Source organism: Budorcas taxicolor, chromosome 25 (assembly GCF_023091745.1).
Source record: "Budorcas taxicolor isolate Tak-1 chromosome 25, Takin1.1, whole genome shotgun sequence".
In the NCBI taxonomy this organism is placed as follows: Eukaryota; Metazoa; Chordata; class Mammalia; order Artiodactyla; family Bovidae; genus Budorcas; species Budorcas taxicolor.
The window spans coordinates 9,044,734-9,061,989 of NC_068934.1; the positions used below are offsets into that span (position 1 = coordinate 9,044,734).

General features: G+C 35.9%; 1 protein-coding gene across 1 annotated transcript in view; it reads right to left on the bottom strand.

The window, feature by feature from the left end:
• The window catches only part of TMEM135 (transmembrane protein 135), a 245,876-nt gene that overhangs the window by 194,505 nt on the left and 34,115 nt on the right, over window positions 1-17,256 (bottom strand). Inside the window, exon 4 of the mRNA XM_052662242.1 lies at window positions 5,633-5,666. Coding sequence (XP_052518202.1) covers window positions 5,633-5,666 — 34 coding nt within the window. The remainder of the gene's footprint in view (window positions 1-5,632; window positions 5,667-17,256) is intronic.

The following is a 17,256-nucleotide window of genomic DNA, read 5'->3' on the forward strand; positions in this document are numbered from 1 at the left end:
ACCCCAGGCTCCACATACAGGGTGCTCGGGCTCAATCCCTAGTTGGGGAACTAGATCTCATGTGCAGCAACAAAGACCTACTGTGGCCAAATAAATAACATATAAAGTGTTGTCGCTGTTCAGTTGCTCAGTCATGTCCGACTTTTTATGACCCCATAGACTGCAGCATGCCAAGCCTCTCCATCCTTCATCATCTCCTGGAGCTTGCTCAAACACATGTCCATCGAGTTGGTGATACCATCCAACCATCTTGTCCTCTGTCATCCCCTTCTCCTCCTGCCTTCAATCTTTCCCAGCATGAGTGTCTTTTCTAATGGTCTGGCTCTTCACATCAGGTGGCCAAAGTATTGGAGCTTCAGTTTCAGCATCAGTCCTTCCAATGAATACTCAGGGCTGATCTCGTTCAGAATAGACTGGTTGGATCTCCTTGCAGTCTAAGGGACTCTCAATGGTCTTCAACACCACAGTTCAAAAGCATCAATTCTTCGGCACTCAGCCTTCTATATGCGCCAACTCTCACATCCATGCATGACTGCTGGAAAAATTATAGCTTTGACTAGATGGACCTTTGTAAGCAAAGTAATGTCTCTGCTTTTTAATATGCTCTTTAGGTTGGTAATAGCTTTTCTTCCAAGGAACAAATGTCTGAATATTCTTTGGCATAGCCCTTCTTTGGGATTGGAATGAAAACGGACCTTTTCCAGTCCTGTAGCCACTGCAGAGTTTTCCAAATTTGCTAGCATATTGAGTGCAGCATTTTCACAGCATCATCTTTTAGAATTTGAAATAGCTCAGCTGGAATTCCATCACCTCCACTAGCTTTGTTCGTAGTGATGCTTCCTAAGGTCCACTTGACTTCACTCTCCAAGATGTCTGGCTCTAGGTGAGTGATCACATCATCGTGGCTATCTGTGGTTACCAGGACCCAGGGAATGGAGCGGTGACCTCCACAAGAGATTCAGCCAGACCTGCCTTTGAATGTATGACTGTCTCCTGCAGAGGACAGGTCAGCAGTGACCTGCCACAGGGACAAGGGCTCTGGCTGCCGCAGACCTGGGAGGCGAGCCGTGTGGTGTACGTCTTCTTGGTGGAGGTCACCATTGGCTCCACTACAGACCTGCCAGGCAGACTACCCACAGACTATAAATATTTTTTAAAAAAATAAAGCAAAATTTTCTCATTTCCCCAGCGCAAAGCTAACTCCCTTTCCTAAAGTTCTTAAAACTGTACCATCTAACCACATATTTGATGATGAACAAACTATCATTGCCATGAAATTATAAGACGCTTATTCCTTGGAAGAAAAGTTATGACCAACCTAGACAGCATATTCAAAAGCAGAGACATTACTTTGCCAACTAAGGTCCATCTAGTCAAGGCTATGGTTTTTCCAGTGGTCATGTGTGGATGTGAGAGTTGGACTGTTAAGAAAGCTGAGCGCCGAAGAATTGATGCTTTTGAACTGTGGTGTTGGAGAAGACTCTTGAGAGTCCCTTGGACTGCAAGGAGATCCAACCAGTCCATTCTAAAGGAGATCAGCCCTGGGTTTTCTTTGGAAAGAATGATGCTAAAGCTGAAATTCCAGTACTTTGGCCACCTCATGCAAAGAGTTGACTCATTGGAAAAGACTTTGATGCTGGGAGGGATTGGGGGCAGGAGGAGAAGCGGACGACAGAGAATGAAAGGGCTGGATGGCATCACTGACTCGATGGACGTGTCTGAGTAAACTCTGGGAGTTGGTGATGGACAGGGAGGCCTGGCGTGCTGCGATTCATGGGGTCGCAAGGAGTCGGACACGACTGAGCAACTGAATTGAACTGAACTGAAACTATCATTTTAATTATTTTTTTACAGCTTACAAGTCAATACCAGTTCTTTTTTAAAAAACGTTTTATTTTGTATTGGGGTCTAGCAATTAACAAACAATGTTGTGATAGTTTCAGGTGAACAGGGAAGGGATTCAGCCACATATATACATGTATCCATTCTCCCCCAAACTCCTCTCCCATCCAGGCTGCCACATAACATTGAGCAGAGTTCCATGTGTTATACAGCAGGCCCTTGTTGTTTATCCATTTTAAACAGAGCAATACATTAACATTTTAAATCCAGATCTAGATAAACCTTATTGTCTCAACTAAGCTACTTTCAAGAACAGAATAATGACTTACGTATTTTTTGTTATTTGTTTAGTCACTGTATTATGTCTGCCTCTTTTGCAATCCCACAGACTACAGTCCTCCAGGCTCTTCTTTCCGTGGAATGTCCTAGGCAAGAATACTGGAATGGGTTGCCATTTCCTTCTCCAGGGGATCTTCCTGACCCAGGGATCGAGCCTGCATCTCCTGCATTGGCAGGCAGGTTCTTTACCACTGAACTACCAGGGAAGACCACAATGACTTATACTTGGGTCCAAATACACAGGACAGTGCTTTGCACCCAATAAATGTTCATTGATAAAAATAAAGACAAAGATGATAAAGATAATATGAAGCCAGTTTTCCATATTTTTCTCAGATATTCATTCAAAGGCATGGCAATGCCTTTGAAATTTTCTGATCAAAATAATTAAGGAATGTATAACTGTTGCAGCCAAAACTAACAAAATGACATTAATACTAACCAAACAGTAATTTACTGTCACCCAACATTTTAGTGGGTGTGTGTGTATATGTACAAAACCAACTCAATGTAATGAGAATATAACCAAGAATTAGGTGAAAAGATATGATTAGGCTCTCCAAAGAATGGCTACTTAATACTATGAGCTACCAAAACTATATGGCACGGTAACAAAAGATGTCACAAAACAATATGCCCCCAATTTTTTATTGGGTGTATAATGTGTAATGTGAATATGCATCTATGTGTATTTATGTAGGGACACTGGAGGAAAGGGAAGGGGATAAAATAATAAACACTAAAATGTTCGCAGTTACTACATGGTAAAACTACAGATAACTTTTACTTTCTTCTTCAGTTTTTCTCTACTTTCTAATTCAGAAACACATACCTAAATACAATAAATAACTTTCTTAAAATAAGAGCTCCCAACATTTAGAAATTTTGTCATTGACGTTAAAATCAGCCAACAATCTCAACTCAGTCTAGTGAGCAATATAATAGAGTTCTAGAATTTAGTTATTTCTTAAGGATAAATTCAGGCTCTGAAAATACTTCTTACCTATTCCACACTAATCACCCTCTTACTTAAATAATAGTTACACAGCAATAGTAAAAATAAAATGTTCTATTTAGAGGAAGGGGAGATGAAGATGAAAGAAGATGAAGATACTAAGACTGTCATTAGTATCCCAAATATATCATGTACAAATTTCTTTGAACACAGTCAAAAATCCATGTGTGAGGCTTTGATCTCATTAAATTTTTAAATTACAGATCTTGGATGACAAAAGATAAAAGACCAATCTATATTCTGCACTTTCTGAAAAGCTTTTCTAATACTGAAATTTATTAATCTGGACATAAAAAGTACAAATCTACTTAACAGACAAATGTTACTCCACACACACAGAAAGTTTCACATTTAGAAAGAACTAGAGATTCAAAGGTTTATTCTAGATTCCAAATGCTATCAAAACAATATAGTACAGCCACTCTGGAAAACAGTTTATCAGTTTCTTTAAAAACTAACCATTCGGCTACCATACAACCTGGCAACTGTATTCCAGGGCATTTATCCCAGAGAAATAAAAACTCCTGTTCACACAAAAACTTGCATGTGAATATTTCTAGCATCTTTATTTGTAATAGCCAAAAACTAGAAGCAAGCCAGATATTCTTCAATAGGTGAACAGTTGAATAAACTAGTACTTCCATACCATGGTATACTTACTCAGCTATAAAAAGGAATGCACTACTGATATGCCCAACAACTTGAATCACTCTCCAGAGAATTATGGTGAGTGAAAACAGCTAATGACAAAATATATGTACTATATAATTCTATTTATAAAACATTCTTGAAATGACTATAAAAACTAAAGAATTATAGAGATAAAGAATAAATTAGTGGTTGCCAGAGGTTGGGCAATAGGAGGGAAAGGTCAGAGGTAAGTAAGTACTGGGTTGACCAAAAAGTTTGTTCAGGTTTTTCTGCAACATTTTAGGAAAAACTCAAACTTTTTTGCCAACTCAATAAACGTAGCTACAAAACAGCAACATGAAGAAAATGTTCTCTATCTTGACTATAACAAATATCAATGTAAATATCCTACTTTTGATCTTCAATAGTTTTGTAAGACACTACTATTAAGGGAAACTGTATAGAGAGTACATGAGATCTATGATTTCTGACAACTGCATAGGAATCTATGATTATTTCAAAGTAAAAAGCTTAATCTTAAAAAAAACAGAGTATTTTTAGGGCACCTTCCAACATTGATTATATTAATCAAAATCAAATATCTTCTCTCCAGGAATTTCCAGTCTAAACCAGGCAACACAAAAAGTTTGTGGAAATTTACTTAGAATTTAAGAAAAGTGTATAAATACATATAGTATTTGGGTATTAAAGTATGACCATGTGGTTATATAAAAAAGCATGTGTACAACTAAAAGGAAAACAAATGGATTAAAACTCAAATCCATTCTGGGTATGCAGATGTAATATTTTTAAGTTTTTTACAAAATAAGAAAGGAAAGCAGCACCTAGAATAGTTTAGTGCTCCTATTATGTTTCCATAGCACCCTATAATTCATTTTTCAGTTCTTTTCAAACATTATTATTTCTACTGTGACTTTTCCACTAGACAGCAAACTCCATAAATACAACGACTGTCTTCATCTTGCCTTCTAGCACATAGCACAGTAACTTACCCAGAGCAAAAATTAAATATTTTAAAACTGAAATAAGTTGCTAAATACAACCCTGAACTACAGTCTCCTCTGTTACAGAACTCAAAAACCTATCCTTAGGTAAACAATTATTTATCTTTCCTTAACTGAATTTTTCAATGTTGCCTATAATTTCTGTGAAACAACTTTAAAAGCTTTTAATACACGTTTTTAAAATATGAGCCTGACAATGAAAATCATATACCCTGAATATATATCTACAGCAAACAGTATTAAGACAATATTAATTTCAATTCTGAAAACTTAAGAAATTTTTTAGAAGCCTAGACTATCATATTCTTAAATTTATTCAGTATATGCAAAAATAGAATCAATGCTATTTTGAAATCCAGGAAAACTGTACATCATAAAAGCTTATCCTTAAATCATTTTTTCCATAAGAAGTGAGCAATAGAAGCAGAATATGAAATGAAATTAAAGATACATAGAGAGAGGATACAGATATAGATATGCACACTACCAAAGATGAAGACCTAAGCTTAAAAGAAAAAAAAATCATGAAAAACACAGGGCAGTGAGTCTATTTTCCTCCTGAAATGAGTACAATTCAGTCATATAATGTAACAGGAATAAACCAGAGAGCATCAAAGCTATTTTAAACATTTAAGTCTATCCTTTAAAACAAAAACAGACAACATTATCAAATTTAAGTAAGTTTCCTTTGTTAAAGGGAATTTTATTCAAAAAACAAAAAAATAGGTTTAAAAAAAATGCATGAGAAAACCTCAAATGCAAAAAAAAAAGATTTACTTACCAAGTTGGCCATATAAATTGTGAGCAGCCCTCTCCTGCAAGTAATTTTAAGAAGACAGAGAGTGAGACTAAGCACAAATTTGACTTAATAATCACTTCATCACTTTTTTTAGAAATCTACCAAATCATTTCTCAGGAGTGATGGGAAAGGGGTAGATTATGCAGAACTAAGTTTTTAGTACCGTAATAGTTAACTGTATAAATCAGTTCTACAAGTCATTCTGTTTGGCAGTCATTAAATATTCTGTTTAATGCTCATTAATTAGAATTCTTTAAAATTACTATTGCCTGGGACTTCCCTAGTAGTCTACTGGTAGAATCCACCTTCCAGTACAGGCAATGTGGGTTCGATCCCTGGTCAGGGAACTAACATCCCACATGCTGCAGGGTAACTAAGCCCACGGACCATGACTACTGAGCCCATATGCCACAGCTGCTGGGACCACACACCACAGCTAGAGAGCCCACAGGCTCAACAAGAGAGAAGCCTGCACGCTGCAACTAGAGTAGCCCACATGCCGCAACAAAAACCAGCACAGCCAAAATCTTTTAAAGAACTAAAAAAATCAAGTCAAAGCTCTAACATTTCTTTAAAAAAAAAATTACTATTGACTAGTAATTGCCAATTAGACTTATTGTAAAGATCATATATCTAACAAAATTAACTAATACAGTGTTAAATACATGTCAATTACATCTCAATGTTTTAAATTACTGATACTTTATTATTTATTAATAGGAAGAGAGGTACAATTTGCTATTAGTCTATCTTTATGTTAGAGAATTCTAAGCTTAATGAAGAATCCTAGCAAATTCATCTTGCCCAGAAGTCAAGGCCATAACAATTCTAACTAAATGCAAATTTATTTTAAAAAAATCAGGTCTTCTATCATTTTACACATAATACAACTGTTCATTAGACATTGTTACAAATCATACTAAATCACCTTGTTTTAATTTCATTGTTAAGTGCAAAGTCAGGTACTAAGTGAACTCTTTAACACCAAAGGACAAACAAAAGCTCTGTAAACACTTGCTTTACAGAAAAACTACGTATTTATTAAATGCATATTCACTCTTAATGAGAATCCACCTAGAAACTCAAAGATAAGGACAATTTTATGCCCTTATAACTTTACCTTACACAGCACATGAGACCATAAATGACGCACATCCCTCTAATAAAGAGGTCTTTAATATTTAAAGCATTCAAGGGCAGGGCTCAAATAAACTCTAAAAATCATAGAAATACATCTGAGTTTCAATAATGAACATTTTTAGTACTCAAAGAAGCGATTACTTTGTAACATAAAAAAGTAAGAATATCAAATCACTTTCATTTAAATATCATGCTAGATCATGATATTAACATCATCAATCAATCTTCTTCATGTCAGATCCAGTCATACAAAACCTTGATTGTTCATCACTTAAAATGGCTTAACAGGATTTTCAATTTGCTAAAGCCATATGGAGGCAGTATGATATAATTGAATAATGTTGAAGTGAAGTTAAGAAATCAAGGTTCCAGTTAACTTTCTCTGGTACTCTAGTTTTGTCATTAAAATGAGAAAACTAGTTATCTAACTTATATTTTTAAATATAAAAACTATTTAAAGAAAAAAACTTATATTTATCACTAATGTATAAAACATAACTTTGGGTCCATCATGGTTGAAACGGGGAGGCGCCCTAGGCATACCCACTGGGCCATGCCAGTAACGTCCCTCTTCAGCAGGTCCTACTGTACCTTAGCAGAACAACAGAATTCCACTGCTCCTCTAAAAATGAATTTCAAAATCAGTGATAAGATGATCTCTGTAAGGTCCCTTTTAAGTCTTCTTTTCTATGATTTACACATACCAATTGAAATTGTTCTTACTAATCCTTACCAATCTTTAGTTCCTACCAAATTCTAAGTCAAAGATGTTCCAATAGTACTTATTTTAAAAAAATCATATCAAGGAAAATCAGGGTAAGATCATCATCTACGAGTCACACATACATGGAAAAGCTAAACGCTTCTCAAGGATTTACTTGTTCTTTTCAATTGCTGGTTCCATATGAACAAAAAAAATAGTATTCTTCATTACCAAACCAAAGTAAAAATATTTCTGTAATTTCAGTGGTAGTGTCCCAAAATGCATTTCACTATGAAGTGAAATTAAAAGACACTTGCTCCTTGAAAGAAAAGCTATGACAAACCTAGACAATGTATTAAAAAGCAGAAACATTACTTTGCCAACAAAGGTCCATCTAGTAAAAGCTATGGTTTTTCCAGAAGTCATGTATGGATATGACAGTTGGACCATATAGAAGGCTGAGTGCCGAAGAACTGATGCTTTTGAGCTGTGGTGGAGAAAAAACTCTTGACAGTCCCTTGGACTGCAAGGAGATCCAACCAGTTAACCCTAAAGGAAATCAGTCTTGAATGTTCATTGGAAGGACTGATGCTAAAGTTGAAACTCCAATACTTTGGCAACCTGATGTGAAGAGCTGATTCATTAGAGAAGACCCTCATGCTGGGAAGGACTGAAGACAGGAGGAGAAGGGGACGACAGAGGATGAGATGGACATGAGTTTGAGCAAGCTCCGGGAGATGGTGAAGGACTGGGAAGCCTGGCGTGCTGCAGTCCACGGGGTCGCAAAGAGTCAGACACAACTGAGTGACTGAACAACCACAACAATGAAGTGAACTAATGTATGATGCTTTCTTCAAAAACATTTGTTCCACTAATTTCATTCTGTCTCTGATAATAACAGTAACCCAACTCTAGAATCATCACTAGCTTCCATCTATAACTGTTTATCTCTACTGAACAAAGATGATCTTGTTTAACCGTTACATTTTCACAGACCTGCAATAGTACCTGGCATCTAACAGACACTAAACAAAGGGTAGAATTACTAAGCAAAGTGTTACTAGCAACCCAGTCTTACAAGAAGGAATACATTATAGACATATAGTTTAGAAACATAGTCACAAAAGATAGCCACTAGACAGAGGGATGACTGGCTAAAGACACTAATTTATTAGCAACCAAAAACATGATCTATTTGCATAAAATTTAATAATTTACACAGTATAATTAATAGTTTAAAATCAGATTTTCTACTCTCAGTAGTTACACAAAGTATAAAGCAGACACTATCGTCCTCACTATTAAAAACCAAGAATCAGAGAAGTGGTTTATTTAAAAATATGAAGGCAGCAAAAAGCAAGTTCTTCTGACTCAAGTTTCACATTCTTTCCAAGGTACTGTTTCTACAGTAGAAAATCTTTACTAAGTTATCTTTCAGTTCTAAGATTTACTGATTTAATATGGCATCCTAGCACGCTTCTGTGCAGCCAGGATAAACAAAGCCTTGACACAGCCTGCTGCTGCTGCTAAGTCGCTTCAGTTGTGTCCGACTCTGTGCGACCCCAGAGATGGCAGCCCACCAGGCTCCCCCATCTCTGGGGTTCTCCAGGCAAGAACACTGGAGTGGGTTGCCATTTCTTTCTCCAATGCATGAAAGTGAAAAGTGAAAGTGAAGTCGCTCAGTCGTGTCCAACTATCAGTAAAAAGCCAAGGATGTATTGCTACTGGAGTACTACTATTAGTAGTAGTAGTACTATTAATTATTATTATTATATGTAATTATGATACATAATAATTAGCAGTAGTAGTAGTGCTATTCTAGTACTAATAGTATTAGACTATTACGGTCTCAAGCTTCAATGTGTTGTTGTTGTTCAGTTGCTCAGTCTTGTCCAACACTTTGCAACCCATAAACTGTAGCCAACCAGGCCTCTGTCCATGAGATTTCCCAGGCAAGGATACTGCATTGTTGGCCATTTCCTTCTCCAGGGGATCTTCCCGATCCAGGGATCCAACCCACATCTCCTGCACTGGCAGGCAGATTCTTTACCCACTGAGCCACCTGGGAAGCCCCAAGTTTCAATTCACCATTTCCAAATAATGAGGAAGATCACCTCCTCCTCAGCTTTATCTGAATTCCAACTGAAAGCTAACAGCCTCAAGAATGAGAGGACGGTATTTTATTTGGCAGATTGTAATATCAGAACAGTAATTTATTTTATCATTTCTCCAGAGATGGTCAGTATTACAGGAAATGGATAAGTTGATTATATACCATTTTATTATTTAACACTTGACTGTATCTAGCTTAAGTCTATAGACAAACAAGTCACTCCCTTCCTAAAGAGTAAATTCTCTCTGGAAACCAAGTTACACTTTAAAACACGGCTACAACAGTGACGGGGAAGGGGGGGAGATGTCAGTTAGAAAAAAAGTGAGCCTAGAGGAAGGGCTGGGGCCAAGGAGGACAATAACTTTTTAAACTTCACAGGAGGCTCTGATACACAAATACTTCCATTCTTCTAATCTAATCACTAGATTAGAAGACTGGTGAAACTCGGTGAATAAGCAGCCTAAAGTTAGTCAAGTATTTCTTTCAACCACAGATAAGCTTTTTTTTTTGGGTGGGGAAAGGAGATGAATCTTTTAAACTTCCATTAAAAATGTAAGTGGGTGTGTACATCAAGGGGTACTATCTAAAAACATATTAAGAACCACTGTTGTGAGAACTGCGCAATCAGAGTACCACTATTCCTTACGGGGAAATATTAAAGTAATTAAATTTTCTTAACATCTCAGTCGAACATAAGGTATCCTCACATTCTACTGAAATTTCAAGGATTATCTTCTAATGACATTATTTTGTCTAATTAGATGGACAATAATGCTTTTTATTTTCTGGAAACTTTAGTGTAAATATTCTTTAGTTAACTTTCTCAAACTTCTGAATGACACTGTGTGTAACACATTTCATAACTAAGATCACTAGGGAATACAGTAGGAATAGTATAACTTCTAAATATTTATATATACATATAAAATATGTCTGTGTTCAATGGATAAGGAGAAATTAGAGATTAAAGGAAAAAAAAGTGAATGTTCCTAAACACTAAGTTTACCATGATATTTTATTTAATCATTTCAGAAAGTCTTTCAAAATAAAATAGAATTTCATTTGTCAAAATATTTCAGAACAGTATAAAATACTTCTTTAAGGAACAGGAATGGGTAAGACAAACTTCTAGACTAGAGAAAGACACCATAATTATATTCTATGGTATACAGTGGATAATAGAGAGGTAAGCTTTTCAGAAGATTGCCAGGTAATCGCATTTTCTTCCTGTGAACAAGACACTGAAACTTGAAGGTACTAAGAATTTATAAGCCAGTTTATAGGTATTCTTTTACCCACACAGTACATAGTTGATTCCTTTTGGTCACATCTGCTTAGGAGTTTCATAATTACAACAGTGTAATTTAACAACTTAAACCATGAATATGCTTAGAATAAATACCCAATTTTTGATACTTTAATCCATGTCCTTGTTTGAGCACCCTGCAGTTTTAACTTATCTAAACTAATACTAAATATCAAAGCAAATCCACAACAACTCTACAAAACAAAATCCATCAGAACAAGTCCTTTCTGAACCACAAACAAAGCACTTCCTAGAAAAAGAAAGAGAAGACTAGTTCTTAACAGCCCACCTAGGGATAAACTAGATGTTACCAAAGCTTCCTGCTGAGTTACTAAGATCACAGTTCTTTGTGGCACAGATTTTTTAAGCAACCCTGGAAACAACTTCAAAGCTTTCGCAGAACCCCATAGTGATGCGATTAAGATTTAAGTAAGCTGCCCTCTTACAAGGTGTTAGAAACTAGCTAGCAAAGCATGTTTAATTCTGTAGATGGAAGGAGACTGAGAAAGATGGACAGATGGATGGATGGATGGATGGATGGATGGATGGGTGGATGGATGAATAAAAGGACAGATGAGTTGGAGAGAGGGAGAAAAAAGTTGTGAGGAAATAAATTTAAACCAATATAGATGAAAACATATTCATGAATACAGATAGATTTTCACTTAATATAGCTATACCTACAACACACACACACACACACACATATATATCCATCATACATATGTGTGTATATAACCATGTTGTATGTTTGTACCTCATTAAATGTTTTTTTTAAAAAGGTGATTATATAATTGAGTACAAATCATATAACTTTAGTAAAGATTTCATAATAGGGCTTCAGAGATTTAAAAATTTAAATTATCATGATTTGCTAACTTGGAAAAAAACTGTTAATCCTCCACATTCTTTCTCTTCTATCCTTTCTAATATATTACTGATATTTACTTTTAAAAGGATGAACTAATAACTGATCAATTAATTTTAAAATTGGTTTAATTCCTTAAATGTTGCTATTTCCCAACTTCTAACCTTAGGCTTCCTATTCTGAGCTTTGAGACTCTAATCTCCAATAGCTTCAATAATCACCTACGGGAGGAAACCTCCAATTTTATTTATATAGCTACCATGCTTTTCCTGAATCTAGACTCACACTTCAAGCTGCCTACTGGCCACCTCCAACAACATATCATTGACTTTCTTTGGGAACTAAAGGCATAATTATAAATTCCTCTTCCTTAAATGCTATAATATTAATATGTTTCATTTGGGGCTAGATGTAATAATTTTGAAATACACCTATCTTCAACCTTTGCAAATTACTTATATAAAACATCGAAAAGCAAATCTTTTAGCTTTATTTCTTTATAAGTTGTTTCATAGTGTATCTTAGTTTTAAAAACTCTGGTAGATTACTTTCTACCAGATTCTACTCAGTAATCTGAGTAGGTTACTTAGGTATCTTGATGTTTAATGAGATCTTAAGAAAAATTTGCTGCTAAATAAAAAATGATTTCAAAGCAAATAAGACCACTTGTTAACTTTTGCACAATTTCAGATAAATAGAGACCAGACTTTCTTAAAGTAAGATACACTATATAACAACTTATAAAAAAACAAAGCTAAAAGATTTGCTTTTCTATGTTTTATTGTTAAAGCCAAAAAAGTTTTTTAAACCTGCATTTTTAAAGTCACTAGCTTCTGACCAATACTATAAAATTTAATTTTAAAGTTTTTAATTAGACCCCAAACCATTTGTGCTTGATGTACTTATGTACATACAACACTTAAAAAAAAAAAAAGAACTTAGAGCTGTTTCCAGGTTTTTTAATTGCATCATCTAATAAAGAACAGAACGAAATCAACACCTGTCACAAAAAGTTCAACTACTAAACAATCACATCAAGATAAGGATCATTTTTTTCTTCAGAAACCATGGGATAATACTCATAAAGAAGTTAAAATTCTAGAGAGATAGAGAGAAGTCGCTCAGTCATGTCTGACTCTTTGCGATCCCAGGGACTGTAGGCTACCAGGCTCCTCCATCCATGCGATTTTTCAGGCAAGAGTACTGCAGTGGGCTGCCATTTCCTTCTCCAGGGGATCTTCCTGATCCAGGGATTGAACTCAGGTCTCCTGAATCACAAGCAGACGCTTTACCATCTGAGCCACCAGGGAAGCCTCAAAATCTAATCAGGTCTCAAACAGAGTAAATCCACTCCAACTAATATTTAGAACAAGTCATAATTTAGGACAAATTTTCTATGAATCCCTAGTGTCTGCGAATAAAATACTAGTGCAATAGCTCACTTAAATAAATAAAAACAGGAAACTTAAAAAACAGTTTACTATCAAAAGGAAAATAGGAGAATAGGAAATAAACTACTTCCAGGAAACCTCTTTATGTCTTAAGGAGTTATAGCTTTTAATATCAATAACACAATTTTATTTTGGTACTATCATGGTATTTAAATAAATGTTGCTCTTCAAAAAACAGTTCGACTTTTTGAAAACATTTAAAAAGAAATAAATACATAAAAATGAAATTCTTAAAAAAAAATTCTTCTTCCAGTTTCCAGTTTATAAGTAAGGAACTTGAAAGTGATCACTTGGTCCTAAAACCAAGTAAAAAGCTGAAAAGTCAACTTCCACAAGAGAAGTAAGGTCACACTGCAAACTGCTGCCCCCTAAACTGCAGAAACTGCAAGCAGATACAGAGAATAAGACCATAACAGAGCACAAACTCACAAGCTGAAACTTCTGAGGAAATGAGTCAGGAGAGGACAATCTGCACTGTTACTGATATATAGCAGGGGGTTCAGTGTGGCAGTTAGGATAAACAGAGGGAGGCACAGTCTGGGAGTTAAAAATTTCACAGGTATTGGTCTTAACAGGGGCCCACACTTTTGTGAGTCTTACCTCCAGGAGCTTGACTATCACATCTTATTGAAAAATCTGAATGAACGTTTTTGCCAATCCAATACATAAAACATTCAATTAAAACCACAAAAGGCAGAATAAGACTGAAAGATAAAAATCAGAACAAAGAACAAAGGCAACAAAGAAAAAACAGTAACAAATATGGTAGAAATCAATCCAACTGTATCAATAATCACTTTGCTAGCTATGTGCATGCTCAGTCATGTCTGACTCTGCAACCCCACTGACTATAGCCTGCCTGTCTCCTCTGTCCATGGAATCTTCCAGGCAAGAATATTGGAGTGGGTTGCCATTTCATACTCCAGGGGATCTTCCTGACCTAGGGATCCAACCCACATCTCTTGGGTCTCCTTCATTGGCAGGTGGATTCTTTATCAATGCACCAATGACTCTGAATGACAGTTAAAAGACAGACTGTCAAAGCTGATCTAAAACATAACCCAATTATATGTCAAATACAAGAAACCTACTTTAAATATATATATATACATAGAGATATTAAAGTAAATAAGCATGAAGAAATGCCTCATAACATACATATATTATCAAGGAAATGCAAATTAAAACAACACTTCGATACTACGACACACATATTAGGAAGGCCAAAATTCAGATAATACTAAATGCTGATGAAGACATGGAACAACAGGAATAGTGAGGAGACAAAATGGCCCAGACCCTTTGGAAAACAGTAGGCAGTTTCATACAAAATTAAACAAACTCTTAGTGTATGATCCAGCAATCACAACCCTTAGTACTCATCCAAAGGAGTTGAAAACTTCTGTCCACATAAAAACCTGCACCTGAAGGTTTGTAATTACCAAAACTTGGAAGCCACCAAGACGTCCGTCAGTAGGTCAATGGATAAATAAACTGGTACATCCAGACCATGTAATATTATTCAGTTCCAAAAAGAAATGACCCATCAAGCCATGAAAAGACATGGAGGACACTTAACTGCATATCACTAAGTAAAAGATGTTAATCTGAAAAGCCAACATACTGTATGATTCCAACTATACAACATTCTAGAAAAGATAAAACTAGGGACACAGTTAAAAAATTAGTGGTTACTAGGGGTTAAGGGGAGAGAGGGATTAATAAGCAAGCACAGACGGTTTTTAAGACAGTGAAATTCCTCTGCAAGATACTATAATGGTCTATATGTGTCCTTATACATTTGTCCAAACCCATCAATGTACAAAACCAAGAACCCTAATGTAAATTATAGATCTGGACTGATAATGACACGTCTATGTAGGTACATCAATTGAAACAAATGTACCACTCTGTTGGGTGATATTGATAATTAGGGAGGCTATAAGGGATAGGCTACCCACTCCAGTATTCTTGGGTTTTCCTTGTGGATGAAACAATAAAGAATCCACCTGCAGTGTGAGAGACTTCGGTTCAAACCATGGGTTAGGAAGATCCCCTGGAGAAGGGCATGGCAACCCATTCCAGTATTCTTGCTTGGAGAATCTCCACAGACACAGGAGCCTAGTGGGCTACAGTCCATGGGGTCACAAAGAGCTGGCCGTGAACTGAGCAACTAAGTACAGCACAGCACATCCATGTGTAGGGATCAGGATATATGAAAAATCATTATACTTCCCCTTTAATTTTGCTTTGAACCTAAAACTCCTCCCCCCAAAATATAGTAATTTTAAAAAGGGAGTGGAGGACAATCTTTTTAAAGTAACACAGTGTCACCATCTACAAAAAAAAAAAAAAAAAAGAAATTCAAATAATGGAAAAGAATGAAGGAAAAGGAACAGAGAAAGAAAAATAGTAATAAAACAGTGGATCTAATCTAGTCACATCATAATAAACATACCAAATGTTAATGGACTAATTAATCTAATTAAAAGACAAAAATTAGCAAAAATAGATTTAAAACACCAAGACGAGGGAATTCCTTGGCAGTTGAGTGGTAAGGATTTTGCTTTCACTGCAACGGGCCAAGGTTCAATACCAAGTCAGGGAAACGACAATCCCCCAAGTCATGTGGCTTGGCCAAAAAATAACTACTTAATTTTTAAATACAAAATTTTTTTAAATTAAAAAATAAAAATCCAAGACCCAATTACATGCTATACACAAATATCACATTTCAAATATAAAACTAAGGGATTTGAAATTAACTGGAAAGAAATTCAATACAATGCAAACACTACGACCCGGCTGGAGTGGTTAGAGCAATACCAAATAAAACAGAATTCAGAGCAAAGGAGATTATCTGAGCTATAGAGAAACATCTTATATTGATAACAAGGTCAATTTATCATTGAAGAAATGACAACCATAAATGTGTATACACCAAACTGACAGCATTAAAGTGAGAACCAGACAAATCCAGAATCACAGAAGGGCGATTTTAATACCTTTCTCTCAGCAAATAATAAAACTAGACAAAAAACTCAGTAATGATATAGATTGGTAGTTTTCAACAAACGGGGGATTTATCCCATGGGGGTAATTGTACTCATCTCACACACTAGTAACCTAATGCTCAAAATTCTCCAAGCCAGGCTTCAACAGTACATGAACCGTGAACTTCCAGATGTTCAATCTTTATTTAGAAAAGGCAGAGGAGTCAGATATCAAGTCGCCAACATCGGTTGGATCAGCAAAAAAACAAGAGAGTTCCAGAAAAATATCTACTTCTGCCTTATTGACTATGCCAAAGCCTTTGACTGTGTGGATCACAATAAACTGGAAAATTCTTAAAGAGAGGAATACCAGACTATGTGACCTGCCTCTTGAGAAATCTGTATGCAGGTCAGGAAGCAACAGTTAGAACTGGACATAGAAAACAGACTGGTTCCATATAGGAAAAGGAGTATGTCAAGGCTGTATATTGTCACCCTGCTTATTTAACTTGTATGCACAGTACACCATGAGAAACGCTGGGCTGGAGGAAGCACAAGCTGGAATCAAGACTGCCGGGAGAAATATCAATAACCTCAGATATGCAGATGACATCACCCTTATGGCAGAAAGCGAAGAAGAACGAAAGAGCCTCTTGGTGAAAGTGAAAGAGGAGAGTGAAAAAGTTGGCTTAAAACTCAAATATTCAGAAAACTAAGATCATGGCATCTGCTCCCATCACTTTATGGCAAACAGATGAGGAAACAGTGTAAACAGTGACAGACTTTATTTTCTTGGGCTCCAAAATCACTGCAGATGGTAACTGCAGCCATGAAATTAAAAGACACTTGCTCCTTGGAAGAAAAGTTATGACCAACCTAGACAGCATATTAAAAAGCAGAGACATTACTTTGCCAACAAAGGTCTGATTAGTCAAAGGTATGGTTTTTCCTGTGGTCATGTATGGATGTGAGAGTTGGACTGTGAAGAAAGCTGAGTGCTAAAGAATTGATGCTTTGGAACTGTAGTGTTGG